This window comes from Ovis canadensis, chromosome 15 (assembly GCF_042477335.2).
Source record: "Ovis canadensis isolate MfBH-ARS-UI-01 breed Bighorn chromosome 15, ARS-UI_OviCan_v2, whole genome shotgun sequence".
NCBI classification, from domain to species: domain Eukaryota; kingdom Metazoa; phylum Chordata; class Mammalia; order Artiodactyla; family Bovidae; genus Ovis; species Ovis canadensis.
Window position 1 is genome coordinate 88,467,095 of NC_091259.1, and position 27,937 is coordinate 88,495,031.

The window sequence follows — 27,937 nt, forward strand, 5'->3', positions numbered from 1 at the left end:
AGGCCTAGGCCCCTCCAGCTGTCCCTTGGGGGTGCCCCCTGCCCACCTCAGTATGGTGCTGGGTAGAGGGGATACCTGGGTTCTCACCTTCAAAAACAGGGGTGACCCCAGCCTCTAGACAGAGGCCCTTTTATTTTTTATTGATTAGCCATTTTAAACCAACAAGGAATAAAAAGAAATCCTGATCTAACCAGCCCCCCCGACTTGCGTTGTTTTGTGCGCTTAAGGCAGGGTGACTGATCTGACGGGAAGTTACAAGGACGACCTCCTAAGCATTTCTGGTCCGGGCCCATCCTTAAGCAGGACTATGGTGAAGAGAACCACTTAAGACAAAAGAGATCCTGTTTTTATTTCAGTGATTTAATTGGATGTTTCAGAAAAGTCTTGTAACGACCAAAACTTGGCATTTCAGAGTTGAGAGCGCTCTTGACTTTTGCCTACAATCCCTTAACAGAATTCTCTCTGGATGGTAAAGCTCCTTTTGGATGCAGCCAGAGGCAAGCCAGTGGATGACGACGGAGTGAAAGGCAGACCACAGGGGTGTACAGGGGCAGTGTGACCTCCCATGCCGTCCCCTGTCAAAAGCAGAAGGCTGTGTCCTCATTTAAATAGGCACCCTTAGACACTCATCTCAGAAAGCTGGCCTTTGTTTCCCCGTCTGTAACTGAAATCTGTAAACCCTCGCTTTGAAATCCTAGGTTAACACGAGCGGAATGAGTGGTTTTCCGTCTGCTGCTCTAGGACCAACCCTGGCTCATCCCAGCAGACTCCAGCCATGTCACACTGGGCTTAGGTCAAGACGCCGTCAGCTGGGGCGCTCCTGTGGCGACTTCTGCGCACCTGGCCTGCTGCAGACACTGCAGGCGTTTGCTTTGCCTCGTGCCAGTTCTTTCAGTCACTCGGTCTCATCTGACTCTGCACCCCCTGACCTGCAGCATGCCACACTTCCCATCCTCCACTGTCTCCCCGAGTGCACTCAAAGTCACGTCCGTGAGTCAGTGATGCCGTCCAACCCTCTCGTCCTCTGCCGGTTCCTTCTCTTGCCCTCAATCTTTCCTAGCATCAGCATCTTTTCCACTGAGGTGGCTCTTTGCATCAGGTGGCTAAAGATTTGGGAGACTTTTTTTTGCTGTCTTAGAAGCTTAGGCATTCACATCAGCCAAATAATTTCACTGTCTTAGGGAGTGACGAATATCAAAAGTAGTTCTTATTATAAAGAATCATTTACCTTTGCTTGGCAGAAATTTGTTTTAAAAAAAAAAAAAACCACAGGGTTGACCAAGAGGCAACCTTGCTGAAATTCACTTCTGACTGTGGGTGCTTTCTCCATCGGCTACCGAGTTTCCACGTGAAACTGACCTAGGACACAGCCGGCCTTAAGCAGGAAGGTCATCCAGGCACTAGCTGGCAGTCTTGGGGGCAGGGTGGTAACAAGTCTGGGGCAGGAAGGTGTCGGCGCATTCTGCTCCTGGACCCTGCTCCCTGGTCTCGGGCGGCTGCCCCGCCTGCTGAGGAAACCATGCCACCAAGGTCCGAGCCCCCTCAGACCTCCGCACGCGCTGGCTTACACCTTGACTCCCACGGAAAGGCACTTACCTCCTGACAGGCAGCCACGCTTCAGCCAGTTTGATAAATGCAATTTTAAGAGAATAAAAATCCTAACAAATCAGACCAAATCCTACATCAGACAAACCGCACACAAGAGGTGAACAGAGCTTCCTGGGAGGGGAAGAGGTGTCCATGAGAAAGCGAGGCGGGCGGAGGCCGCCGGGAGCCCTGCCCATCTCCCCATCGGCTCCTCCGGCTGCGCGGCTTCCGCCCCTGCACCCGGCGCTGACCAGGGCCGCCTCCGGCCCAGCAGGGAAGTCCTCCTGGCAGGGTCCACCGGCCCCTTAGCGGAGGCTGCTGCTGCTGCTGGCCTGAGAGCTGCCCATCCCGGGGTGCTCCGGGCTGTGTCGGTTCTGGAAGGAAAGGAGGGCAGAGGAAGAGGAGGGGGCTCTACCGAGGGCCTGGGCGAGGCGGGGACTCGGGCCGCCGCGGCGGGCTCCTACCGCACCTTCTTCTTCTTCTTCTCTTTCTTCTTCCTCTTCCGCTCAGGGTCCTCTTCTTTCTTCTTTTTCTTCTTCTTGTGATCTGAATCAGACGGCGTCTCTGGCGGGGATACGAGGTGCCCGTCACGGGTCAGGCCCCGAATCCTGCGCCGCCAGAGCTCTGGGGCGCGAGGAAAACCCCTTGGCCAGGGCACCGCTGCTCTCCGCGCAACCAGGATGCGCTCAGAGGCTCCGCCGAAGCCCCGGCCCAAGGTCCCACCTGCCCGGGCGGCTGCATCACGTCAGCTTCTTCTCCAAGGAGAAGCGGGGAGCCCAGGGCTCGTGAGGGACTTAACTGAGCTTTTCACTGAGGAAGGTCAAACTAGATTCAGAGCGCCCGGCTTCGCAGCCCGGCAGACAGCGGCTTCTTACCTGGGGGGACGGGGTCCTGGGCGCGGCTCTGCTTGTGCTTCTGCTTGTTCTTCTTCTTAGGCGGCTGGATGTGCATCAGGCGGCACTGCTCCGGCAGCTGCAGCGGCCGAAGGCAGGGCTGGTGAGCAGAGGGCACGGACCCCTCCCCGCCGGCACTGCTGCCGGCACCTGCTCTGCGCAGTACTGGGGGGAGGGGGGTCAAGACGCGGGGAGGACCACCACCACGAAGCCTTCGGGCCTCCCACGCCCCACCTCACCCGGGGGCACGCACAGGGCCTCCCCACTGTCCCACATCCCCAGGAGGGCATGCGCCGGGCCTCCCCACTGTCCCACCTCCCCAGGAGGGCACGCACCGGGCCAGTGTGCAGGCGAAAGCCAGCCAGCATGGTCCCTGTGATGGGATTGAAAGAGCCCCCAAGGATAGGGGGCTTCTCGATGAGGGAGCGCAGGCTGCTGTTGTCATGGGAACCAGGCAGATCAATCATCCCGGGCAGGTCGGGCAGGAAGTTACTCAGCTTCTCCTTCACTTTCTTCCCACAGAATTTATTATAGGCATGCTCCAGGTTGTAGTGTGTGATCAGGTTAGTGCTGCCTGTCAGCTCGGTGCTGCCTAGAGCACACGGGGAGAAGAGAAAGGAGAAGAATCAATTCCAAGAGCTGTTGTGTAGCTCAGTTGCATCTGACTCTGTGACCCCCGTCCTTCACCATCTCCCAGAGCTTGCTCAAACTCATGTCCACTCAGGCGGTCATGCCATCCAGCCATCTCACCCTCTCTCGCCCTCTTCTCCTGCCCTCAATCTTCCCCAGCATCAGGGTCTTTTCCGAGAATAGAGATTTTTTTTTTTTTAATTCACTGACCTAGAAGGGAAAGTAAAAGACTATATTCTAACCTAAGTAAGGGATCTTTTAAGTTAGAATTACCAATACAGAAAAGTTATTTTTGAGTAAGAAATAGCAAGAATAAATAATAACACACAACAAACACTAAAAATACTGTACTGTAGAATGGTAGGTTGGAAGGAGGGGAATAGGCAAAAATCTAAACAGGGCAGTGGTGGAAACCACTTTAACCCAATAAAGGAGACAGTCAGTGTAACCGGAGTAACAAGGGACACAGTGCTTATAGCCTGTGCTACAATCGCTCTGTGTTTCATCAATATCCTAATGAGAAGTTAATACTTCTGGCTGTGACTAGAATAATATAACCTCACAGCTCAGCTACAACCATGCTTAAGGCCGACTATAACCCAGTGGTGTGAGTGTCTTGCTTCCTTTTAAAAAAAAAAAAAACTAGCAAGAAACTCCAGTCACCTTTACAGAGAAAAACAGATTTTTCTAGCTACTGCTGGTAACTTTGGTACCACCATCTTCACTCTTCCTATAATACCAAATATGATAGCTCTGCCTAGAAAAAAAGAAATGTTTAATTAGAAGTTGGGCAACTAAAATTGTAATCCTTTGTATGCCTGTTTCTGCTTACCTATGGAATGCAGTAAAAGCTATCACAATCACACTTAACGTTTTTTCAAGGTTCAATTGAAAACATATTGGAAAGTATAAAGTCTGTAGGTGGGAGGCATCATCGGTCTCAACATTTCACGGCTGACTTTTTTCAAAGAATCGCGGTTGTTGCTGTTCAGTCACGAAGTCGTGTCCCACTCTTTGAGACCCCGTGGACCATAGCACGCCAGGCTCCCCTGTGCTTCACTGCCTCCTGGAGTTTGCTCAGACTCGTGTCCATCGAGTCAGTGATGACGTCCAACCATCTCACCCTCTGCCGCCCTCTTCTCTTGTACCTTCAATCTTTCCCACCATCAGGGGCTTTTCCAGTGGGTTGGCTCTTTGTATCAGGTGGCCAAAATATTAGAGCTTTAGCATCACTCCTTCCAATGAATATTCAGGACTGATTTCCTTTAGGATTGACTGGTTTGATCTCCTTGCAGTCCAAGGGACTCTCAAGAGTCTTCTCCAACACCACAGTTCAAAAGCATCAACTCTTCGGTGCTCAGCCTTCTTTACGTCCAACTCACATCCATATATGACTACTGGAAAAACCATAGCTTTGTCTAGACAGACCTTTGTCAGCAAAGTGATGTCTCTGCTTTTTGGTACATCGCCTAGGTTTGCCATAGCTGTCCTTCCAAGGAGCAAGCGCCTTTTAATTTCATGGCTGCAGTCACCATCTGCAGTGATTTTGGAGCTCAGGAAAATAAAATTTGTCACAGCTTCCACTTTTTCCCATGAAGTGATGGAACTGGATGCCACGATCTTCGTTTTTTTGAATGCTGCATTTCAACTCAGCTTTTTCACTCTCCTCTTAGTAATTTAACTAGGGTCCAGTGGTGAGAGTAGAAACAGCTAACCTACAATTTCATAGTCTAGTTATGATGACCATTTGGGGTACAAACGACAAAAGTGACTTGTTGATAATCATTCACTTGAGAAAACTCAGCTCTGAGCTATCAGGCCACTGAGGGCTGAGAAAAATGCCTTGTCCATTCACATCTCACTGGTGCTCAATAAACATTAAATGAGTAAGGTGTTTTTCCTCCCTATTGACACGCCACCCTACTCTGCTGCGTTGTCTTCCGTGCCAGCTGTCGCTGAGAGTGGGCTGCGTGACGGCAGGAGGCTCGGGGACCCAATGCTTCTCACGTCAGCACTGCCTCCTTCCATTTTCCCCACTCTGTGCTTCTGCTAAATTCTTTACCTAAAAGAGTCCATCCGATGTTCTGTTTTGCCCATCAGTTCTATGAAGATGATTTATAAATCTCTCTCCTCAGTCCTGATTCCACTCCTGAAAACTAATCTTCCATTTCCAACATTCGCTTAATTAACTCACTGCAGATTCAGTTTTCTTTTCTGGCTGCACCGGGAGGCTTACGGGATTGTAGTTCCCTGACCAGGGATCAAACCCCTTGCAGAAGAAGCATGGCGCCCTAACCACTGGACTCTCAGGGAATTCCCTTGACATTTTTTTGTTTTTTTAAACTCCAAATTTTCCCCACCTCACTCATGGTTCCTTTATTTTAGTACATGGCACCCATGCTCTCTAGGTATCTTTAGAAGCTGGACTCAGTTCAAAAATCTTAATGGTTTCCCATTCCCTCAGGAAAAAGCTCAAATTCCTTCAACTTGCATTTGTGGTTGAAGGTATAAACATCTTACTGAAACATCACTAGCTGGAATCAAGATTGCTGGGATAAAGAGCAACAACCTCAGATAGATGACACCACTCTAATAGCAGAAAGTGAAGAGGAACTTTGGAGCCTCTTGATGAGGGTGAAAGAGAGTGAAAAAGTTGGCTTAAAACTCAACATTCAGAAAACTAAGATCATGGCATCAGGTCCCATCACTTCATGGCAAATAAAAGGCGAAAAAGTGGTGGCAGTGACAGACTCTATTTTCTTGGGCTCCAAAAGCACTGCAGACAGTGACTGCAGCCATGGGATTAAAAGATGCTTACTTCTTGAATGGAAAGCTATGATAAACCTAGACAGCATTTTAAAAAAGGAGAGACATCATTTTGCCGATAAAGGTCCATACAGTCAAAGCTATGGACGTGGGATGAACTGAAAGATGTCCCTGAGACTAACATGTATGTCTAAAATGACTCCCGGTTTCCACCTCCTCAAACTTGTTCTTGCCTGACCTCAGCACTACCATCAATCCTGTTATTCAAGCCAAAAATTCGAAATCACCCTCAATTCCTCTCTCCTCCACTTCTATACTCAATCCTTCATTCCTGTCAGTTCTACCTCTAACATTTATCCTGCATCCATTTACTTCTTTCCTCCATTGCTATCGCCTAGTCTAAACCACCTCTTTCCTGGACCACTAAGCAGTAACATTATTGAAAGGGGGATTTTTGTAGAAACTAACGCAATAATTAATTCAGCTATTTCACTACCACTTTGCATTATTACATTCAATAGTTACAGCTGACACACCTGTAAAGTCTTCTCCAGCACCATGAGTTTCATTTTCACTTTCCGTATCAGAAAACAATCACTAAGGTTTTCTGTCTCTTTGTTGGTCTAATAGTCACATTATCTGAATCAGAACTACATTCGGAACAACTATCATCTTCTGCTGCTGCTGCTAAGTCGCTTCAGTTGTGTCCGACTCTGTGCGACCCCATACACGGCAGCCCACCAGGCTCCCCCTTCTCTGGGATTCTCCAGGCAAGAACACTGGAGTGGGTTGCCATTTCCTTCTCCAATGCATGAAAGTGAAAGTGAAGTCACACGGTAGTGTCCGACTCTTAGCGACCCCATGGACTGCAGCACTAGGTGCTGCTCGGACAATAAGAGAAAGTATCTGCATAAAATTCACTGAAAAAATTTTCTTCATTCAAAATTGCATGATGTGTCACTTTTTAAAATTTTATGAAAATAAACTTGTGTTTATAAGGTACACAAGGTTGGAATAAAAACCTAACAGAGCAAAATGTGAATGATAATGTCAATGATAAGCTGTATGATGAATCCTTGATCAATTTTAAGCTTTAACAACTTCCCACGGTGATGTTAATGGTTTCACTCTCTAAAAAAGGTATTGACATGTTTCTGGTCAATAATATGTTAAAATCTAAATGTCTAACACAGGCCTCTGCCTACACTCTCACTTTATCTATCACTCCTCTGTTCACTTCACTGGAGTCCAGCTGATCTTCTGTTCCTCAAACATTACAAGATTTTTCTCACATTGGGGCTGTTGATTTCATTTTTTTTGTATCCAGTTATTCCTTCTCCCACTCATAAATGGCTCTTTCTCTGCGCTTACATTTTAACTCTAAAGTAACCTACTCAGAAAGAGCTTCTCTGATCACTCTAGCTAAAGCAGTTCAGCTCCCTTAAATCTTATCACATTTTTTTTTTTCCTACAGCCGTAACTGCTATGTGATTTCACCCTGTTACCTTTTGCCTCCTCCATGGGCACGTAAATTCCCAAACAGGCAAGGATCTTGTCAGCCTTATTCACAGTTGTATCTTCAGTGTACAATAACCCCTAGTACATAAAATAGGTGCTCAACGAAATAAGTTTTTGAATGAAAGAGTCTGGTCCAATTCTATTCACTTGTTCCAACAGATGAGGAAAGGCCCAGGCCCAGAGAAAAAAGAAAGGCAACAAACGAACAGGAAGTCGGAAGCAGATTTGGAACTAGGTCCGCAAGGATGTTAAATAAGGACTCTCAAATTCCAAACTTGAACCCTGGGTGCTTTTTCAGTTAGCCACTCAGTCGTGTCCGACTCTGTGACCCCATCGACTGTAGCCCTCCAGGCTCTTCCGTCCACGGAATTTTCCAAGCAGGGATACTGCAGTGGGTAGCCTTTCCCTTCTCCAGGGTTCTTCCCACCTGAGGGCTCAAACCCAGGTCTGCCGCATTGCAGGCGGATTCTTTACCGTCTGAACCTCCAGGGAGTAACTTTTAGGGAATCATAAAACCACCATCAGCTTCAGAGACAGGGCGGAGCGTGAAAGGCGGCCACAGAGACCCATTCTTCTCATTCCCAGTCCATCCTGAGGATTCCTGTCGTGCCTTTGGCCTTGAATTCGCAGTCGTTTCCGACACGGAGCTCCGAAATCCCCGCACGCGCCGCCCGGGCTTCCCCTCACCTCCCTCGGCATCTAGGAGCCACGCCCAGCCCCACCTCGCGGCGATCTGATTGGCCGGCTTCGGCCGGGCCTCGGACTCACCTGGCAGCTCCCTCATTAGGTAGAAGGGGCCGCAGCCTGCCGCCGACTTGTCGCTCCCGGGAGGGGCCGAAGCGGCGGTCGGGGGCGGGGCCGGGCCGGGCCCCCCGCCCGGAGGCGGTGGCGGCGGGGGGGGCGGCTTTCCGGGTCCGAAGCCGAGTGCCGCTGGGGGAGGTGGCGGGTCAGCCTGGGCCCCGAACAGCGCAGTGAAATTCTCCATCGTCCCCTCTGCCCCGGCGCCGTCCCGGTGTCTGGCGTTAATGATTCTCATTGGTTAATCTTTTCACGGGGTACCGCCCTTTTCCTCCAGGAGTCGTTTACCATTGGACTGCCTCTGGCCCTGCCTACCTTCTTCCGGCAACGACTTCCGTCGCCTTCTGAGAACGTTCAGGAAATACTCCTTAACATTATTAAATTTTCCGAGGCCTCCGCTCGCAGCAATCGCTTAACCAATGAAATGACTTAGGTAGTAAAAGCGACAGCTAGGTTAGCCAATAGCATATCAAATCCCTCTCTCACCTCCCTTACCTGCCGTAGAGGGCCAATCAGAGATCTAGCTCCGGGTCTAGAGGCGGGCCATCTGACACTTGGCCCAATGGAAACCTTCAATGGTGAGAGAGGCGGGACCAGACCTACGGAAGCCGAAGAGAGCGGCCGGTGCCTCAGGGGGCCGAGAAGATGGCGGTCCTAGCGCCTTTGATTGCTCTCGTGTATTCAGTCCCGCGACTTTCACGATGGCTGGCTCGACCTTACTACTTTTTGTCAGCCCTGCTCTCTGCTGCCTTCCTACTCGTCAGGAAGCTGCCCCCTGTCTGCGAAAGTCTCCCCACGCAACGTGAAGACGGCAACCCGTGTGACTTTGACTGGGTGAGCGACCCTCCTCGGGACCCCACGACCTTGACTGTCCCCGCCCTGGTGGTCGCAGCCGGGAGCCCCGAGGCTGACCGTTTTGAGAACGCCTCAGGTTCCGGGCCTCTTAGCGGACTTGACAGACTGCTAAGAGTGTAGGGCGTGGATTGTTACAGAGCCTAACCCTCCTCTTGTTTAGGGTGAGAAAGCAGCCGGTTAGCTCGCCCAGCAGTCTCAGCCTTCTGCCTTTTGAGGCCAAGCTCCTTCCCACCTCCCAATCCATGCTCGACCAGAGTCTTCCCCAGACTGGGCCCTCGCACTCTCTTCCAGTGTTGCTCGTTAATAAAGAACCAGTGAGTTGTACAAGGCGAGTAGTATTTGTAGTATTCTCGTTTTATTGATGAAGAAACGGATCTTGGCGTAGTTAGGAGACTCGTCCAAGGTCACACAACTAGTGAGCGACGAGGATTTGCAGCCACTCTTTAGGCACGGTAACAGCACACAGCCATTTCTTAAAATCAAGTTAACAGTCTCTCAGGGCGGACTGTGTGCTGGGCTGTGTGCCGCATACTGGGGATGTAAAAATAAATAAAATTGTTAGGCCTATGGAAATGGAATTGTAAAAAAAAAAGAAAAAAACGCTGTAAAGAAATCTGTCTCAAGCCTCTTGGAGTTCTCCCTGAACTGGAATGGAGGGACCACTCAGAAAAATAACTTGAGGGGCTTCCCTGGTGGTCCAGGGGTTAAGACTGCACTTCCCTTGCAGGGGGCCTGGGTTCCATCCCTGGTCAGGGAACTAAGATTCTGCATGCTTTAAGGGGAAAAAAAAATGTAAAATAAGTTGAAGCTCTCGCCCTCTACTGAATAGCCACATACATGTTCTGAGGAAAGACAGTCACCTGAGTTTTTGTCTTTTTTTCCCAAAGCCCCAAATGAGTCTTAATCTTTAACAGAACCTGCTTCCTTACTTTTTATTCTTCACTCCACACTTTTTCAAACGCTATCCTTTCCCAGTGTTATTAATTAGTTCAGATGTAGCCATTTTCTTCAAAAGATCCTATTTTTATCTATCCAACTTTAACCAAAATAAGACTTAAACATATAAGTGGATGAAAATAAAGGTTTTTATAAAAGGGACTTTTTATGCAATTAATTTCTCTGAATACTCTTCCCTAATTATATGCAAAATACTGGAAGGTGTTATGTTTTCTTTTTACTTTTTTTTTTTTTTAACTATATGGTACTCATAACTGTTTGTCTTCCTGGGAAATCTGTGTTTTACTTATTTACCCTGGTGATTTGGAAGTTATAATATTAAGGTAGATGGTGTTAGCAAGGGTGTGACTTCCCTGGTGGCTCAACAGTAAAGAATCTACTTGCCAGTGCAGAGGCTTGGGTTCGATCCCTGGGTTGGGAAGATCCCCTGCAGAAGAAAATGGCAATCCATTCCAGTATTCTTGTCTGGGAAATCCCATGGACAGAGGAGCCTGGCAGGCTTCAGTATATGGGGTTGCAAAGAGTCAGACAGGACTGAGTGAGTAAGCACATACACCCACAACCTTTGAATTTGAATAAGGGCCAAGTATTAGATAACAACAAGGAAGTAGTATTAGTTTTGTTAGATATGATAATGGTATTTTAGTTTAAGAAAGAAGTTCTTATATGTAAGCAATGTGTATTGAAATCTTTACAGCCGAAATGATACAGTTGCAATTTGCTTGTAAGTTTCTCCAGCAAAAGAAATGGGTAGCGTACATGAAATATTTTGCCAAATATTACTGTTGAAACTGAGTATTAGGGGTTTACTAAGGTATTGTAGGAGGCGGGAAATAATTTTCCCTTTGCCCTTCTGAGGTCTTGCCTGAGACTACTGTAATAAAAGACAGATTGAAGTCAATTAAAATACAAACACATTTATTAACATGTGTAACTTGTGTACAAGGGAGATACCCAGGGAAAAATAAGTGACAAAAAGGCTTAGAATTCCAGCTTACATGGCATCTTCAACAAAGAACAATAAATTTGTGGAGAAATGACAGGATGAAGAAGGAGAGTTTTAGGATTGCAGGAGCTGAAAATAAGAAAGGTAAGCTAATGGTAGATCCCTCTGGCGTTATCTCCAGGCTGATAGCGTCTAAAGTTATCTCCCCTGATTAGTTTTGTCCTTGGTAGAGAAGGTAAATTTTTGTCCTGCTCTTAGACACGTAAGGGAAGGGCATGGAGCTTTTCTTTATTTTACTTCTCATCAGTTGCCTTTAGACTCAAAATAATCCTTATGCCAAAATGGTGTACTTGGGAGTGGCATATTCTGCCACCCTTCAGTATCCTCTCTGATTTGGTGTGTGTTTGAGAATTTCCTTAATAAAAAGTTTGAAACAGGGCTACGCTGGTTACTCAGTGGTAAAGAATCCACCTGCCAATGCCTAGAGACACAGGTTTGATCCCGGTCAGGAAGGAGTCTACTTGCTGTGGAGCAGCTCAGCCGGTGCACCCAGCTACTGAGCCTGTGCTCTGGAGCCCGGGAGCTGCACCCACTGAGCCCGCCTGTGGCATTTACTGAAGCCCACATGCCCTAGAACCTGTGCTCTGCAACAAGGGGGCCGCCGCAGTGAGAAGCCCGCTCACCCCCACGAGGGAAAAGCCCGCCTGGCAACAAAGGCCCGGCACAGCCAAAATCAAGTAAAGATAAAATTAGCTTTAAAAAAAGTTTGAAATGGTGAATAAACAAGCAAACAACCAAGGGAGCTCTTGTTTATGCAGTTATTCTGGAACCCAGTCTCATCCTGTCTTCTACTGATGTCCTTAAGATCATCCCAGCATCATGCCAGCAGGTGGAGAAAGAAAGCTGTCCCACAAGGACGTGCATCCCCTTTCTTAACTGCCTGGGCACAGAAGTGGCACGTCACTTCGGCTCACAGTGCGTTTAGGAGTGCTGGTCACACAGTTCTCCTTAGATGCGGTATGTCCAGGAGGAAAAGGAAGGTCTGGAGTATACATGGCTAGTCTTTACCACAGACCCATTCTGTCTTTCAGTTCAGTTCAGTTCAGTTGCTCAGTCATGTCCAACTGTTTACAACCCTATGAATCGCAGCACGCCAGGCCTCCCTGTCCATCACCAACTCTGCTCACGTCCATCAAGTCGGTGATGCCATCCAGCCATCTCATCCTCTGTCGTCCCCTTCTCCTCCTGCCCCCAATCCCTCCCAGCATCAGAGTCTTTTCCAATGAGTCAACTCTTCGCATGAGGTGGCCAAAGTACTGGAGCTTCAGCTTCAGCATCAGTCCTTCCAAAGAAATCCCAGGGTTGGATCTCCTTCAGAATGGACTGGTTGGATCTCCTTGCAGTCCAAGGGACTCTCAAGAGTCTTCTCCAACACCACAGTTCAAAAGCATCAATTCTTCGGTGCTCAGCTTTCTTCACAGTCCAACTCTCACACCCATACATGATTACTGGAAAAACCATAGCCTTGACTAGACAGACGGACCTTTGTTGGCAAAGTAATGTCTCTGCTTTTGAATATGCTGTCTAGGTTGGTCATAACTTTTCTTCCAAGGAGTAAGCGTCTTTTAATTTCATGGCTGCAATCACCATCTGCAGTGATTTTGGAGCCCCCCAAAATAAAGTCTGACATTGTTTCCACTGTTTCTCCATCTATTTGCCATTAAGTGATGGGACCAGATGCCATGATCTTCGTTTTCTGAATGTTGAGCTTGAAGCCAACTTTTTCGCTCTCCTCTTTCATTTTCATCAAGAGGCTTTTTAGTTTCTTTTCACTTTCTGCCATAAGGGTGGTGTCATCTGCATATCTGAGGTTATTAATATTTCTTCCAGCAATCTTAATTCCAGCTTGTGCTTCTTCCAGCCCAGCATTTCTCATGATGTACTCTGCATATAAGTTAAATAAGCAGGGTGACAATATACAGCCTTGACGTACTCCTTTTCCTATTTGGAACCAGTCTGTTGTTCCATGTTCAGTTCTAACTGTTGCTTCCTGACCTACATACAGGTTTCTCAAGAGGCAGATCAGGTGGTCTGGTATTCCCATCTCTTGAAGAATTTTCCACAGTTTATTGTGATCCATACAGTCAGAGACTTTGGCATAGTCAATAAAACAGAAATAGATGTTTTTCTGGAACTCTCTTGCTTTTTCCATGATCCAGCAGATGTTGGCAATTTGATCTCTGGTTCCTCTGCCTTTTCTAAAACCAGCTTGAACATCTGTCTTTAGAGTATATTCCTTTTAGCCCTGTCTTTGGTCTCCTGATTGGGCATAATTCTCTTTTAAATCATCTTTCCATAATTATAAAAGCCACTTTAAAGCCAGTTTCATTCTTGAAAACTCTTCGTAATTTCTACTCAGATGGAATATATAGTAAGGTCTGTCATATTCCCTGCCCCACCCCCCGCCCCCACTTTCGATGTCCGTTTCTAAATCCAGTCAGTTGCTTTTTCTTGGAGATTGAGGCTGAAAACCTAGGTCCCTGATTGCTGGCCGTAAATCGCAGTTAATTGGTTTTGTCTGAAGTAATGATTTGGATCCTGTATGACTAACAGAAAGGTGTGGAATGCCTCAGACCCTCCAGTCTACAGAAGGCCCTCCCGCGTGCAACCGCTCACCAAGTCTTTGTCACTCTTCACTGCAGTCTTTGCTCTTTGAAGTTACCTTGCTCGTGTCTTTGTCGTTTTTATTGTCTGTCTCACTTAACTCACTTGGAACTTACCTTCTAGAAGGTGAGAAAGAACAGTAAACTTGTGGTACGGAAAAGTACCTTTGAGAGGTTTGAAAGGCCTCCTTCAGCTCTCAAATTATATTCAAAGTGCATGGGTTATCACTATGAATATTAGGTGGAGAGGAATGTTTTAACTTACAACCGAACAAATAGAATAACCATCTGTTGTATTGATGGGAATGATTGAGAAAGTTTACCTGGAAAAGGTTTATTTTACCAGGGTCACGCTGAGCTGATTGTGTGTCTTACAGTTTTACACCATATACTTTATGTCACTGTTTCCTACTTCTTTTCTTCTTTAATCCTCAGTCAGGGAAGCCCGTGTTCCCTGGTTAAGTGCCTTGCTGAAAGGCAGCAGGCAGTTTGTGGTAGGGGTAGAATTGGAACCTGGATCTTCTGACTGGTGTTTTCCCCACTACCCCTTGTGCTTGCTAAGTCACTTCAGTTGTGTCTGACTCTTTGCGACCCCATGGACTGTAGCCCTCTAGGCTCCTCTGTTCATGGGATTCTCCAGGCAAGAATACCGGAGTGGGTTGCCATGCCCTCCTCCAGGGGATCGTCCGACCCAGGGATTAAACCCGCCTCTCTCGTGTCTCCTGCACTGGCAGGTAAGTTCTTTACCACTAGCGCCACCTGGGAAGCCAGCGCTGCTCTTTAGCCGACTCCAGTTATTTCTCTACTGTCACCGTTCCCAGTCTCGATCTTCGTTCGTTTTTTCTCTGTTGGTTTGTATCACATATCTGGCTCCCTTGGTCACCCAAATCGCTTCCGGTCGTGGCCTTTCTGACGCTCTGATTCTGTTCCAGAGAGAAGTGGAGATCCTGATGTTTCTCAGCGCCATCGTGATGATGAAGAATCGCAGGTCCAGTAAGTGTGGTTTCCCGCGGTTCGGACCGACAACCTCCGGAGTCTTCCTCTCATGTTGTGAGAGGGGCGTAACTTGGTGAACTTGTCCCTCATTCTGTGCCAAGGCTGAATTTGACCTTAGACTTTGCTCCTCTCCCCCTCTCCCGTTTCAAAGTATTCCAAGGAGAGGGACAAATAATAGGACACGGGAGCACGCGGCCCGGCCTGACCTCTGACACCTTTGTGTTTCAGTCACCGTGGAACAGCATATAGGCAACATCTTCATGTTCAGTAAGGTGGCCAATGCGATTCTTTTCTTCCGCCTGGATATTCGTATGGGCCTGCTTTACATCACACTCTGCATAGGTAAGGAGACTAAGACTTGGTTGTGGGAACCAAATTCCAACACCACAGCAGTTCCTCCATTCCTGTCTTCCATAGCTTATACCTAATTAATTGTGTGAGGCTCAGATGATGAGAACCTACCGAGATTGTATTTTAAGAGGAAGGGAATGTGTTTATGTATGTCTACAAAATGTACTCTTTGGTACTTGAAATCTTTGGGTTGGTTTGAAAGTAAATCCCCTACTCAAGCCCTTACATGTTTCCTGTGTTGACTTAAAATGTGCAACATGAGAGCTGCAAGTTAAGTTTTAATTGGGGCGAAACGAGGGCTGCAGGCTGGGAGACAGCACCTCAGTTAGCTCTGAGAAACTGTTCCAAAGAGGCGGGGGGAAAGGACAGCATATGTGTGATTCTTGCGAGGGGGGAGCACATGCGGTCAGCGTGTATTTTTTACAGAAAGTGTGTGCTAGAGTCATGAAGCTTTCTGCCAGTCACGAGAAACCGTTGTCACCGTGAAGGATCTTAGTGCTTTTCTAGATGTGAGGAGATACACGAATTGGGCTCATAAAATCGGCTCCTGAGAACATATAACTATCGGAAGACCTGTCCTGCCAGTTTTTCCCTGAGCATAGGGCGCCTCGTTTCTGCTCTGCACCCTAAGCTCCTTCAGGGGGTGTTGAAGGTCGGCAGCTGCGGGCGCACGTGACTTAATCCTTACAGAGGTAGATGGCAAGTGCCCCTTGGCAGTTAACACCTGTGACATCCTTTTTCTGTGTTCAGTGTTCCTGATGACGTGCAAACCCCCCCTGTATATGGGCCCTGAGTACATCAAGTACTTCAGTGACAAAACCATTGATGTAAGTGCTCTTCTTCCCTGTTCCTTGGGTGCCTTGGGGGTGGTTTTGTCGTGCTCACTGCTCAGAGGAACAGCCATACTTCAGAACTGAAGTCAAGGGCATTGGTTCACTGTGGGCTCCAGAGGAGAATCAAGGGCACCATGGTCCATTGTGGGGTCTACAGAGGTATGGGAAGCCGAGATGAGGAATTAGGTACTAAAGTCTGTATCTTCCAGGAGCCTGTGTAATCCAGTTCACCGTTTCCTCTCTGTGTGTGGCAGGAGGAGCTGGAGCGGGACAAGAGGGTCACTTGGATCGTGGAGTTCTTTGCCAACTGGTCTAGTGACTGCCAGTCATTTGCCCCTATCTACGCTGACCTCTCGCTCAAGTGAGTGGGACAGGGGTGGTAGAAGCTGTTCCCTCCCTCTCGTTGGTTTGTCCTTGGTTTTTGCACACTGCAACCCAAGGCACTCCCGCCCCGCCCTCAGGCATCTGTGCCTCTGCTTCGCTGACTCCTTCTCTCCCAGGTACAACTGTACGGGGCTGAACTTTGGGAAGGTGGACGTTGGACGCTACACTGACGTTAGTACACGGTATGTGAGGGCCTGGCAGGGGGGTCCCTTGTGGGGATACACGAAGATGCACTTACAGAGAACCTCTGGATCCTACAGGTACAAAGTGAGCACGTCACCCCTCACCAAGCAGCTGCCTACCCTGATCCTGTTCCAAGGGGGGAAGGAGGTCATGCGGCGGCCGCAGATCGACAAGAAGGGCCGGGCTGTCTCTTGGACGTTCTCGGAGGTGTGTGAGTGGGCAGGTGGTTTGCAGGAGGGTGTAGAACAGGAGGTCAGTTTGGAGCCCACCCTGGGTTTGATTCCTAGTTGTGCTGCTTGCCCACAAGCTTTGAGAGTGTGGACTGTTTATTAGGTCTCATTCATGGATTCACTCAGCGAATTATTCTACCATGTGCCAGACATCTGAATAGCAGGGAACGATTATTAGTTAAGATTCAGTCTCGGTGGCTCCTTATAGTCTCCTTGGCAGTAAATTGGAGAGGGTAGCATTTTCTTACAGGCTTTGTTTTACAGATTACATTGAATGATGTAGCTGTAATTCTTGGCACAGTGACTGGCACATTATAGGTGAATATTAATTGACTTTTTCAGGTACCCCAAAAGAAGAGATCTGGGTTAGATTCCTGTCCTTTGCTTCCTCCCTTCCTAGACTGTGTAAATACAATTGGCCCTTGCACAAACGAGTCAGAACTGTGTCGGTCTGCTCGTGTGGATAGTGTTCAATAGTAAAAACTACAGTGCTGTGCGCCCCACGTGGTTGGCTGGAGCTGCACACAGGGAGCCACAGACTGGGGGGGACTGTGGTTGCGGAAGGCTGACGATAAGTTATAAGTGGATTTTTGACTGCAAAAGGGTTGGTGCCCCAACCACACCCCTGTTCAACGGTCAACTGTACTTCCCAGACACCACTCTCCCTTCCAACTTGAACTTGATGCATGCGTCCCTTTTGCACAGGAGAATGTGATCCGAGAATTCAACTTGAATGAGCTCTATCAAAGGGCCAAGAAGCTGTCAAAGGCTGGAGATAAGATCCCCGAGGAGCAGCCTGTGGCCACGGTGCCCACTACCGTGCCAGATGAGGAGAGCAAGAAGGACAAATAGGATCCCTGCTTCAGTGCTTCCTCTCCAGTCAGTCCCAGGCACCTCGGAGGCCCTGCCCTTTCTGTAACCACAAGCCTTGCCTGAGGCCCAGGCCTTCTATTTGTTTCCCCTGTTTGGCTATGCCTAGATGGGGAGGGTATTGCTTCTGATTTTTAAGAGGCATCCAGGGCAATGACAGGTACCCTCTAGGAAGGCCCCCACTGTTGCGGCCTGCTGTTTCACTGGAGGGAGGGAAAGATCTTGTCTGGCAGAGGGAGAAGGCTTGCCCTCCACGCTAGGCCAGCACACACCACCGTGTGCTGTCGGACGTCTCCATCAGGCTCTGGTCTCATCATTCCTCACGGTGGCGCCATGCAGCCTACTTAGACTGGATTAAACCCTAGCGTAAACAGGCCAAGGTGCAGAGTTAGTGCTGAGATTTTCCCCTCATGGAATCTTACTCCTTTAGGCCCTTCTGGCTTAGTCTGTGGTCTGTACTTAAAAAAGTATAAGCCTGTGACCGGTCCCAAGGAAAAACCTTTAACCACAGACTTTTCTCTTTGACGATTACTGACTAATCTGCCTATTTTATGAAGATCGGGAGGGAGGGGAATAGAAGTTGAGACTTCCTTTGTGTGGTGGGCCCTGGACGGTGGCTCACTTAACCCTCCTGCCTCCTCCCCACACCCAGTTGATGGTTTTGCACAATAAACAGACTGAGAATCACTTTTGATTGTGCCTTTGTGTGTGATTCATGCATCACAAGTGGAAGTGTTGGTCACTCCTGCGTTAGGAAAGCCAGGCAATTGCGGAGGACTCCTCCATAGTCTTCATTTCAGAGGCCACCTGCCTAGTTCATCAGACGCTGCACACAGGTCCCTGGGGTTGTGGACAGCTGCAGAAGGTTGGGTCTTCCCTGTGTTGGTGCTTAGTCGCTCGTCATCCTGTGGACTAGTCTGCCAGGCTCCTCTGTCCAGGGCATGTCCTTGGCAAGAATACTGGAGTGGGTTGCCATTTCCTTTCTCCAGGGGATCTTCCCGACCCAGGAGCACACCCATGTTTCCTGCATTGGCAAGTGGATTCTTTACCACTTGGCCACCTGGGAAGCCCTTTTGAAGAGTAGGTATCCAACAGAACTGAAGAATCTAGATTATTATGATATGACAGTACAGACCTTAATGAAAGAGAAGGGGGAGGAAATGGGGGATGAGTAGGGCTTAAGAAATCCCTGGGCATCTTTTTCAAAATAGACATTAGGTAGGCTCGTCAAAATCTCAGGACCTTTGCATGCATTTAAAAATGTTCCTCAAATGGTCTTGATATTTCTAACACCCTACTATCCCACTTGAAAGTCAGTGATGTAAACAATATAGTGCATTTACTTAGTATTTATTCATATTAGTTAACGAAGGATCCTGAATGATTACCGACGTTAGAAAGCAATTAACTTGGAAGAAGCTCAAAATGAACTGGAGATATAATATTGGCTTGCCTTTAAAGACTAGGAAACAATCCAAGCTTCAAATCAAAACCCTGCACCCGTAACAAAGTTTACTTAATCCCAGAGGTTAAGCTGTACACTTGGTCTGGGACTGATCCGTGGGTCCCAGGAGCGAAGTTTTGGGTAGCAGTCCTGATGGACACCGTTCAAGCTGGCGTCACGGTTACAGGAAAGCCTGCGCGAAGACGTTTTCGCAGCGACCCGGCCCCCTAGCCAGGTGGTTGGGCGCGGCGCCCCGCACCTCCCCGCCTCCGCGCACAGCGCGCCTTCGCCCGAGGCCCCGCCTCCAGACCACGTGTGCGCCCTGCGCCACGCTTGCCGCAGCTTAAGAGAGGTTTCGCGTCGGGAGCTGAGTTCCTGGGCTGCGGTTCGGCGCTCGCAGCCCGGCTGGTCTGTGCCCGGTGGCCGCGCCTGTGCCCTGTCCCCAGCCGGGCCCCAGGCGCCATGGCGTCCCGCGGGAGGAAGCGGAAGGCCGAGGCGGCGCTGGCCGCTGCGGCCGAGAAGCGGGAGAAGCCGGCCGGCAGCCGGGAGGGGGAAGTGGCGGGGCCGAGCGTCGTCATCGAGCACTGGTGCGCGGCCCGGGGCGCGGCGGGGCGCGGGGGCCGCAGGCCGGGGCCCGGCTCTGACCTCGCTCCTCTTCCCGCAGCACGAGCTGACGAGTCTACGGGCGCAACGCCGCGGCCCTGAGCCAGGCGCTGCGCCTGCAGGCCCCCGAGCTGGCGGTGAAGGTGAACCCCTCCAGGCCGCGGAGGGGCAGCTTCGAGGTGACGCTGCTGCGCGCCGACGGCAGCAGTGAGTGCGGGCCGGGCGCGGGGGCCGGACAGCGCGGGCGTCCAGACCGCCGCCTCCCGGTGGCTTCCGGGAACGGCTGCCGGGTTCCAGAGCCGTTGCGCTTCACGTGGCCTTTCTTCCCAGGCGCGGAGCTCTGGACGGGTCTTAAGAAGGGGCCCCCACGCAAACTCAAGTTTCCGGAGCCTCACGTGGTGCTGGAGGAGCTGAAGAAGTACCTTTCGTAGGGAGGTGGGGCAGAAGGCGTCTCGCTGAGGTTCGAGATGGCAAATGGGGGGCGTGGGCTGATCTTGGTGCGGCTGCTGGCGAAGCAGCCCTTCCTGTTAAAGCCCTGATTTCACCCAGGACCTACATCTCCATAACTCGCTTCTGCTCTCGAGATTTCCTCTAGTGGGAATACCTCGTCCTCTTTTTCCTGGTGGAAAAACTGAAGTCGCCCCACCCCCCCTAAAATTTCCTATTCACTGTGCCCTTTGCTACAACCTTCCTGTTTCACTCCAGTGTCTCTGAGCTAAGTCGTGGAATGCCGTTGGTAATGTAAATGACTATGAGAATGCAAATTGTGTCCTTAGAGGATGCAGAGAACTGTGTCCCTTGGAGTATGGGCTGATGTTCCGTTTTAAAAACAACCGCTCACTTTCCTGTAAATCCCATCGACGCCCTCACTTATGTGTGTGTATGTTGCTTCTCCCTGGCCACATCTCTGTGTAGTTTCAGGTATGCCTGCTGCCCTCCGTGTTACCAGTATGTGCTGCCAGCCCTGCACGGTGGTGCTGGCACTCCTGGTCGCAGAATCCGACCCTGTCTTTGTCGGAGTGCTGCACACAGGGCTTTTGCATGTTGTCAGGCACTTGATGTTGAGTGAGATGGGGGCAGTGTGTGTGTACACCCCTTGAGCTCTCTGTTCAGTGGTGGAGGGCTGGCTAGGATTACCTGGATCCCTTCTCTAACTCTTTTCCTTTCTCCTTTTCACAGCCTCTGTCCCTGGTGTTATTGGAGCGTTTATGACGGGACGTGGCCAAACTTCAGTCATGTCCCCGAAGCTGTGGTTTCCTCCCCTCCAGAAACGATGGTTGTTGTGAGGCAGTCCTCTAGTAAGACATTGAAAAGTTCTTGGATTTGGTTTAATAAAAATTAAAGGATCTGAGTTGACATAAAGCCTGAGTCATGAAGTGAATTTATTAATATGGGAAGGGGGCCCTCAGCCAGTCTTCTGGGGTTGGTCCTCATGTTCTTCATAGCCTGAGGTCACCAATTAACTTGGGTCTCCTATGGTCCCTTATTAGAGCATGAGAAATACTTGTAAAAACTATGGGGGAAAAGGAAATTAAAGGAACTATTTTTCTCACCTCACTTCTCAGAAGTGATGGTGCAGGACACCTTCCCAGCCCCATGGAGCTTTTGGCTACACGTCCCATGCCGGCAGTGACTAAGCCATACACACCAGGTTCTAGTGATTAGATGCCTGCTGCTCGTGGAGACTGGCTTTGCTGTCACCTGTGACCCACTAGAGTTGGTGACCACACAGTTTATTGTTTCACTTGTCACTAACTGGAAGACAAGATTATAAAAGAAGGGGATTCAAGTTCATAATTTTCTACCTATCGAATGACTTCTGCCCGGCTCCAAAAGCCTGCAGAGGGAAGGAGAGCTACAGGTATGCCTGCCTCTGGTGCTAAGAGGACAGGGACGTGTGCGGGCCTGTCGGTGACCTCTTAGCCAGCATGTCCCACCCTCTCAGTCCCTGCGGCCTGCCCTCCCCGCTCTGCTACTACGTTAGTATGTCTACCTCCGTTTCTGACTCTGAGGAAGGGTCAGGCCACACGCAGAGAATATTCGTTGGTAGAATCCCCTCTGACAGTGAGCCTACATCAATCTCCTCTTCAGGGCTGGCAGGAAGTGGACCCGCCCACTCAGAGCTGCCAGATCCCTCCTTGCCTGCCTCTGGAGCTGGGTATAATACCTCATCCATTGATAGGGACACTTCCAGGCCAGCGTCCACCCAGTTTGAACAGGGAGGCGAGAGGTCTCCATAGGACCTTTGGGGAGGGTCAAGGGAGTCCATGTGGAGAAGTTTGTCTCTCTGACCTTCCAGTGGCTGGGAGCTGCTAATTTCCAGGTCTGGAGTCCAAGAGCCTCCCACTGAAAACACCTCCCCCTCACTTACCTCGGAGGGCATGACAAGGGGGCTGAAGGGCTCAGCTGGCTCTTTGTTCTCAGAGGGCAGGTCTAGGGGGCTGAAGGGCTCAGCTGGCCCTTTGTTCTCACAAAGAGGTTCCTTTTCCAGTCCCGTGAGCTCCCTGGGCCAGAGCTCCACGTCCGGCAAACACCATTCTTCCCCTTCAATCCAGGTCTTGCCTGTTTCTGTCAGGTGGTAACTCGGGGTCCTGCAGCCCTCAGCCCGGGGACTCTCCAGAGACTCCATGGGCGGCTCGATGTCGGAGCCGCAGAGCATGAAATCCAGGATCTCCTCCAGCTCACTGGTGGCGGCAGCACTGGTGATGCGGTACTCCTCAGCTTCGCAGGGCTGCCCGAGCAGGGCTGGGTTGAACGTGTAGGACTCTCTGCAGTCCATGTCCAGTCCAGGTTCCTTCCCTACCAGCTCTGGGCTGGACCCAAACTCGGACTTCTCCACTGGGTGGTCTGGGGAGCGGCCCGCAGAGAGCAAAATGTCTTGTAGCCTGGGGCACACGGGTGAGTCCTCACACAGGCTTGTTCTCGCGGACGACAGGTCCAGCTCCTTACCTGGGGATGGCTGTGTCCCCAGAAGCTCTCCTGAGTCTTTGAGTTCTGGGATTTGAGGGCTATCTTGAGAGATTCTGAGGGGAGGCTCCTGAACCACCTCCCAGCAGGTCCCGTTGACAATCTTGCGAAGCTTCACTCTCCCAACCTGCCCCTCCTCTGCAGAGTCCGGGTGCGGGGCCCTGGCTTCGGGGCTCCTCTTCTTGTTCCCACCTGTCTTCCCAAGACCCGATGCGCTTGGGCTGCTCCCGAGGGGACTGGCTCGCCCTGTTTTCTGCTTGTCCTCGGGTGCTTCTTTATTTGTACTCTTCTGCCGCCACAGACGCCGGCCAGGGGCTGTGGGCACTGAGCTGGCTCCACTGAGGAGGCTGGCAGGCTTGGATGTACAGACATCGGGAGATGGCTTTGAGCGGCTCAGCTTGATCTTCCTGGGTAGGAGTCGCTCGTCGACGGAGGGGTACAAGCTGGGTGGGGAGAGTGCGACAGGACCGAGGGTGCGGTCACTCCTGTTCTCTTTAGGTCCCTGACCATGGCTCGATGGTGAAGCAACTGTTTCTTGTGGAGCTGGGCAGGCCCTGGCCTTCCTCTTGAGTAGGAGAGTGCCAGATGAGTTCTCTGGGTTCTGTCGGTGGTTCTTCTCCAGGGGCCCCTCCTCCTTCCCCGAGGACTTCAGTCTCGCTGCCCCGAGAGGACAGGGCGCCTGGGTGACAGGCAGGGAGGCTCGAGGTCGGCGGCTGGAAGCCACCACCCTGGCAGAGATTGGTGCAGGGCTGGGAGGTTGCAGGCACTCCCTGTTCAGCCTTCGACCCTGAGGGGCCTTCACCAGCTTCCCACCCTCTAGCTGGAGGGATTCGAGCTCAGACACACGGAGCTGGCGGGCTGCGGAAAGCACATCCTGGGCTTCTTCCCCAGATAATTCCATCTCGGAGGTGTAGAGGAAGTCCACCAGCTTCCGCAGGGTCCTGATCTTCAGGCCCCCCAGCTCAAGCACCACCTTCCGACCCTGGGCTGGCTTCTCCCGCTCCAGGCGCTCTGTGAAGAAGGGGCTGCAGGCTGACAGGATGCAGCAATGGGCTGGGACTGCCTCACCTGGAGGGAAACCCAAGTATTTATCTCAGGCCGACTGGCAGGCTCGTGGGTTAAACAGACACTGTACCTGAATGTACCGTCCCTTCTGTTTCCCTCATGGAGGTTCAAGTAGGAGAAATCTGTTTCTTCTGCCTATCTGGAACATTCTGCCATTACCCAGCTAACTCAGTTTTTATCCTTACAGGCTTATTTTAGACTTTCAGAAAGCCTTCCGCACCCCTCCTCTGCCATCCCGTCTGGGTTAGCTGCGCTGTAGCTATCACAGCATCCAGCTATCTGCATTGGAATTGTCCATCTCCTTCACTCAACTTCTAAGTTCCAAGGACAGGGACTGTCTGTCTGACTCACTGAAGAATACCCAGTACTTGACACAAAGTAGGGGATCAAACACTTGCTGAATTAATGTTTTTGACTCACCCAAGAGTTTAAAAATTTGTACAGAAGCTGCTTGTGATCTAATCAAAAGATCATGAGCTTTGGCTATGGATAATCAGGATAATCAGGGAAGCTTGCTTCCCTGGTGGCTCAGACCAGTAAGAAATCTGCCTGCAACGCAGGAGACCCAGATCCCTGGGTACGGAACATCCCCTGGAGGAGGGCATGGCTACCCACTCCAGGATTCTTGCTTGGAGAATTCCATGAACAGAGGAGCCTGTTGGGCTACAGTCCATGGGGTTGCAGAGAGTCAGACACGACTGAGCGACTTTTCACTTTTCAGTCAGGGCTCATTCTCCTGAAATCTCTCCACTGCCTGGTATCCATTGTCCTGAGCCACCTTCTCATTTTATGGGCACTTCCGGAGAAATTTTTCCCTCTCCCATGGCTTCCATTAGCAAAAGCTTGCTGATGATTCTCAGATCCAACCCTGCCCAGATAGCTCTTCTGAAATACTAAGCATGCCACAGTCTGCAAAACAACATGGATGTCCCACAAGTCCCTCCAATGCAACCTTTCTAGAAAGTAAACTCACCATTCCCCACACTTCAAAACTTCCTGATTTTTACTTCAAAATAAGATAACACATTCACCCAATGGCCCAGGCCTGAACACTAGAAGTCATATTTGATTCTTCCTTTTCTCTTACCCACTGCATCCAATCAAATATTAAGTTTTCTTTTAAAAAACACACTAATAACTCTTGAGTCCTTATTATGCGCGAGGCACCTAAGGCTCTTACCAGAATTAGTTTTAATCTTCACTGCAACCTTGTGAGATAGTTGTTATTACAGATGAGTAAACTGTGGCATAGTGTAGTAACGTGCAAAATTACAGTTAGATGCTTACTCCTTGGAAGCAAAGTTATGACCAAACTAGACAGCATATTACAAAGCAGAGACACTATTTTATCAACAAAGGTCCATCTAGTCAAGGCTATGGTTTTCCCAGTAGTCATGTATAGATGTGAGAGTTGGACTGCAAAGAAAGCTGAGTCAAAAGAATTGATGGTTTTGGTGGTGTTTTGGTGGTGTTGGAGAAGACTCTTGAGAGTCCCTTGGACTGCAAGGAGATCCAACCAGTCCATCTTAAAGGAGATCAGTCCTGAGTGTTCATTGGAAGGACTGACACTGAAGCTGAGACTCCAATACTTTGAACACCTGATGTGAAGAGCTGACTCATTTGAAGAGACCCTGATACTGGGGAAAATTGAGGGCAGGAGGAGAAGGGGACGATAGAGGATGAGATGGTTGGATGGCATCACCGACTCAATGGACATGAGTTTGGGTGGACTCCGGGAGTTGGTAACAGACAGGGAGGCCTGGCATGCTGCGGTTCATGGGGTCACAGAGTCAGATATGACTGAGTGACTGAAGGAGCAGGGACAAGATTTGAACCCAAGGCTACCTTAGTCTACGTTCTTAACTGCAGCAAGTTTTGTAAATTCTTTGTGTTGCTGTTGTTCAGCCGCTAATTTGTGTCTGACTCTCTTCGATCCCACAGATTGCAGCACACCAGGCTTCCCTGTCCTTCACTACCTCCTGGAGCTTGCTCAAACTCATGTCCATTGAGTCAGTGATGCTATCCAGCCATCTCATCCTCTGTGGTCCCCTTCTCCTCCTGCCCTCAATCTTTCCCAGCATCAGGGTCTTTTTCAATGAGTCAGCTCTTCGCATCAGGTGGCCAAAGTATCGGAGTTTCAGCTTCAGCATCAGTTCTTCCAATGAATTCAGGGTTGATCTCCTTTAGCGCTCACTGGTTTGGTCTCCCTGATGTCCAAGGGACTCTCAAGAGTCTTCTCCAGCACCACAATTTGAAAGCATCAATTCTTCGGTACTCTGCCTTCTTTATGGTCCAACTTTCACATCCATATACCTCTTTAATACTTCTCTTTAAATAGCTCATAAACCATATATTTCTTTCTATTCTCAAGGCCTTAGTTCAGGCCACAGTTCCCTTTCTCCTGGATCCCAAAACAGTCCCTATCTGGACTCAATAACAATCTAATAATTCCCCTCATTGCAGCCTGAGTGCTATTTCTAAACCAGTTATGACCTTCATCTTTAAAACCTACAAGTATAATTCCAGTGTTCTGAGGACAAGACCAACTTCCTTGGTATAACACTTCAGACCTGCTAACTTCTCCAGCAACAGCTCTGATCAATACGCTTCTTATAGTCTGTGCTCTAGCCATAATGAACCACTTGCAAACCTCTGGTCCATACCTCTAAATCTCAGTACACGCTGTTTTCTCTGCCTGGGAAAATCCTTCCCCACTTCTTCCTACGTCTATTTGTCCTTCACAACTCATCTAAGAGGTTATTTCCTCTAAGAAAATCTCCCTAACCCCCATCTCCCAACCTCCTCAGGTCTGTGAAGTAGGTGCCTCTTTTGCGCTCCTCTATCAGCCTGTATCAGCCTGTATCTACCCCAATGTTATTTATTACACAGCCCAGTTATCTGAATGCACTGGTTACTGGAATATCTTCCCCTTATATGGTTTCCTTGCAAGGACGGGCTTTATCTTCATATATACTATGTGCCCATGCTAGTACAGTATACTTTTTGGTTTACTTTGAATAAAGGAATGAAACGCCACTCTTACTAAGAGAACCAACAGACAAGTCACTTAAATCACTGTCTCAATTCGCACATCTGTAGAACTGGAACCATACAACAATATTCTTTATCTCACAAGGCTGTAGTAAAAATCAAGATGAGAAACTAAATTATACTATATGTACTTGGTAAACTGGAGAGTGTTACACAATGTTGGTAATGAAGAAAGTGAACTGCCAAGAGACGAAGTTACTTGCTTGGCAAGACGATAGGAAAACGGGGCTTCCCTGGTGGCTCAGTGGTAAAGAATTTGCTAACCAATGCAGGAGACACAGGTTCAGTCCCTGGTCTGGGAGGATCCCACATGCCGAGAAGCAAGTAAGCCATACTATTAAGCCTGTGCTCTAGAGCCCAGGGACCCATCCACTGAAGCCCGTGCACTCTAGAGCCCATGCGCCGCAACAAGAGAAGCCACTGCAACGAGCAGCCTGCGCACTGCGATGAACAGTCCCCACTCAGCGCAGCTGGAGAAAAGCCGGCGCCTCAATAAAGACCCAGCGCAGCCCAAAATAATAAATGAAAAAGGAAGCAGAAAAGTACGTAATAGGACCATCTAATACTTACATTCTGCTTAGTACAACATTAAAAGTACCTTTCTAAGTGTCTTACGTATGTTAAACTCAACCTTCACAGCCCACTACCATATTATCCACATTTTATAGAATTTCTACACTTACGGAGCTTTATAATTAGTTCATTTTTTTAAAGAGGAGTATAATCTCACTTTCACTTTTGAGAAATGTACCCGTCCTAGAAAAAGCTCTTTACCAAATAGGACTCAAAGGCAATCATTACACACTTTCCTGGTTTTGTCCTTCACTGCCTGGCCCTAAAATCATTTTCTCTTAGTCTATGGTGAGTTTTCAATTGAGTCCCTACTAGTCTCTTACCTTCTGCCTGCAGAAGGACATCACAGAACACACCACTCTGTTGCTGGTGATAAAGCTGCAGAAAAGCTAACCGGAGGAACCGGGGATTCCTGTACAGGATTTTGGGACTGGCAGGAGAGCACATGTTGGTCTCTTAACAACCTTTCTGGGTTTTCATGGATCAGATTCCTGTGGGTGAGATAACACCTTTCAGAGGCATGGTTATACCTAATTTTTTTCTTTTTATGTTTAAAATGACAGGGGAATTTTGAAAGTAAGAGACAAAAGCATGAATTGAGGAACCATAAATCCAGGGATTGCGCCCCCAAGTGTATTTTAAGAATATCCTAGTGGTTACAGGTGGGAGCTCATTGATAGTCTTAGATTTGAATCTCAGCTCTGTTATTTATTAGCTGAGCTATATAATTTCAGGCAAATGATCTAACTTATCTGACTCTTACTTTTCTGATCT

At 49.2% G+C, this 27,937-nt stretch overlaps 4 protein-coding genes across 5 annotated transcripts; 2 read left to right on the forward strand and 2 right to left on the reverse strand.

Annotated features, from left to right (window-relative positions):
- Positions 1 to 324: 324 nt before the first annotated feature.
- On the reverse strand, positions 325 to 8,538 carry MED19 (mediator complex subunit 19). Its single transcript, XM_069554603.1, has 5 exons — positions 8,163 to 8,538; positions 2,816 to 3,072; positions 2,463 to 2,559; positions 2,057 to 2,151; positions 325 to 1,961 (listed from the first exon to the last, which is right to left on the reverse strand). The coding sequence occupies exons 1-5, from the start codon at positions 8,428 to 8,430 to the stop codon at positions 1,893 to 1,895; spliced, it is 786 nt and encodes a 261-aa protein (XP_069410704.1). The 5' UTR covers positions 8,431 to 8,538; the 3' UTR covers positions 325 to 1,892.
- On the forward strand, positions 8,279 to 18,147 carry TMX2 (thioredoxin related transmembrane protein 2). Its single transcript, XM_069554602.1, has 8 exons — positions 8,279 to 9,026; positions 14,546 to 14,606; positions 14,838 to 14,951; positions 15,711 to 15,787; positions 16,048 to 16,154; positions 16,294 to 16,359; positions 16,438 to 16,567; positions 17,296 to 18,147. The coding sequence occupies exons 1-8, from the start codon at positions 8,838 to 8,840 to the stop codon at positions 17,440 to 17,442; spliced, it is 891 nt and encodes a 296-aa protein (XP_069410703.1). The 5' UTR covers positions 8,279 to 8,837; the 3' UTR covers positions 17,443 to 18,147.
- Positions 18,148 to 18,978: 831 nt separating this feature from the next.
- Positions 18,979 to 20,869, forward strand: SELENOH (selenoprotein H). Of its 2 annotated transcripts, none has more exons than XM_069554604.1 (4): positions 18,979 to 19,491; positions 19,569 to 19,714; positions 19,838 to 19,967; positions 20,687 to 20,869. In XM_069554604.1, the coding sequence occupies exons 1-3, from the start codon at positions 19,367 to 19,369 to the stop codon at positions 19,936 to 19,938; spliced, it is 372 nt and encodes a 123-aa protein (XP_069410705.1). In that variant the 5' UTR covers positions 18,979 to 19,366; the 3' UTR covers positions 19,939 to 19,967; positions 20,687 to 20,869. The 2 variants fall into 2 exon arrangements, with proteins under 2 accessions (XP_069410705.1, XP_069410707.1); XM_069554606.1 differs by having other exon boundaries at positions 19,140 to 19,491; positions 19,838 to 19,942.
- A 538-nt stretch (positions 20,870 to 21,407) lies between these two features.
- On the reverse strand, positions 21,408 to 27,610 carry BTBD18 (BTB domain containing 18). Its single transcript, XM_069554597.1, has 2 exons — positions 27,487 to 27,610; positions 21,408 to 23,542 (listed from the first exon to the last, which is right to left on the reverse strand). The coding sequence occupies exons 1-2, from the start codon at positions 27,608 to 27,610 to the stop codon at positions 21,483 to 21,485; spliced, it is 2,184 nt and encodes a 727-aa protein (XP_069410698.1). The 3' UTR covers positions 21,408 to 21,482.
- Between the last annotated feature and the right edge of the window lie 327 nt (positions 27,611 to 27,937).

Excerpts from the sequence above, each read along its gene's own strand:
- MED19 (XM_069554603.1), bottom strand. The coding sequence starts at position 8,430 with ATGAGAATCATTAACGCCAGACACCGGGACGGCGCCGGGGCAGAGGGG. Across the intron at positions 2,152-2,462 it reads CCAGGACCCCGTCCCCCCAG|AGACGCCGTCTGATTCAGAT; the intron begins GTAAGAAGCCGC and ends TATCCCCGCCAG. Across the intron at positions 1,962-2,056 it reads AAGAGAAGAAGAAGAAGAAG|AACCGACACAGCCCGGAGCA; the intron begins GTGCGGTAGGAG and ends CTTTCCTTCCAG.
- TMX2 (XM_069554602.1), top strand. The coding sequence starts at position 8,838 with ATGGCGGTCCTAGCGCCTTTGATTGCTCTCGTGTATTCAGTCCCGCGA. Across the intron at positions 14,607-14,837 it reads GATGAAGAATCGCAGGTCCA|TCACCGTGGAACAGCATATA; the intron begins GTAAGTGTGGTT and ends TTTGTGTTTCAG. Across the intron at positions 16,568-17,295 it reads TCTCTTGGACGTTCTCGGAG|GAGAATGTGATCCGAGAATT; the intron begins GTGTGTGAGTGG and ends CCTTTTGCACAG.
- BTBD18 (XM_069554597.1), bottom strand. The coding sequence starts at position 27,610 with ATGTGCTCTCCTGCCAGTCCCAAAATCCTGTACAGGAATCCCCGGTTC. Across the intron at positions 23,543-27,486 it reads TGTCCTTCTGCAGGCAGAAG|GTGAGGCAGTCCCAGCCCAT; the intron begins GTAAGAGACTAG and ends GTTTCCCTCCAG.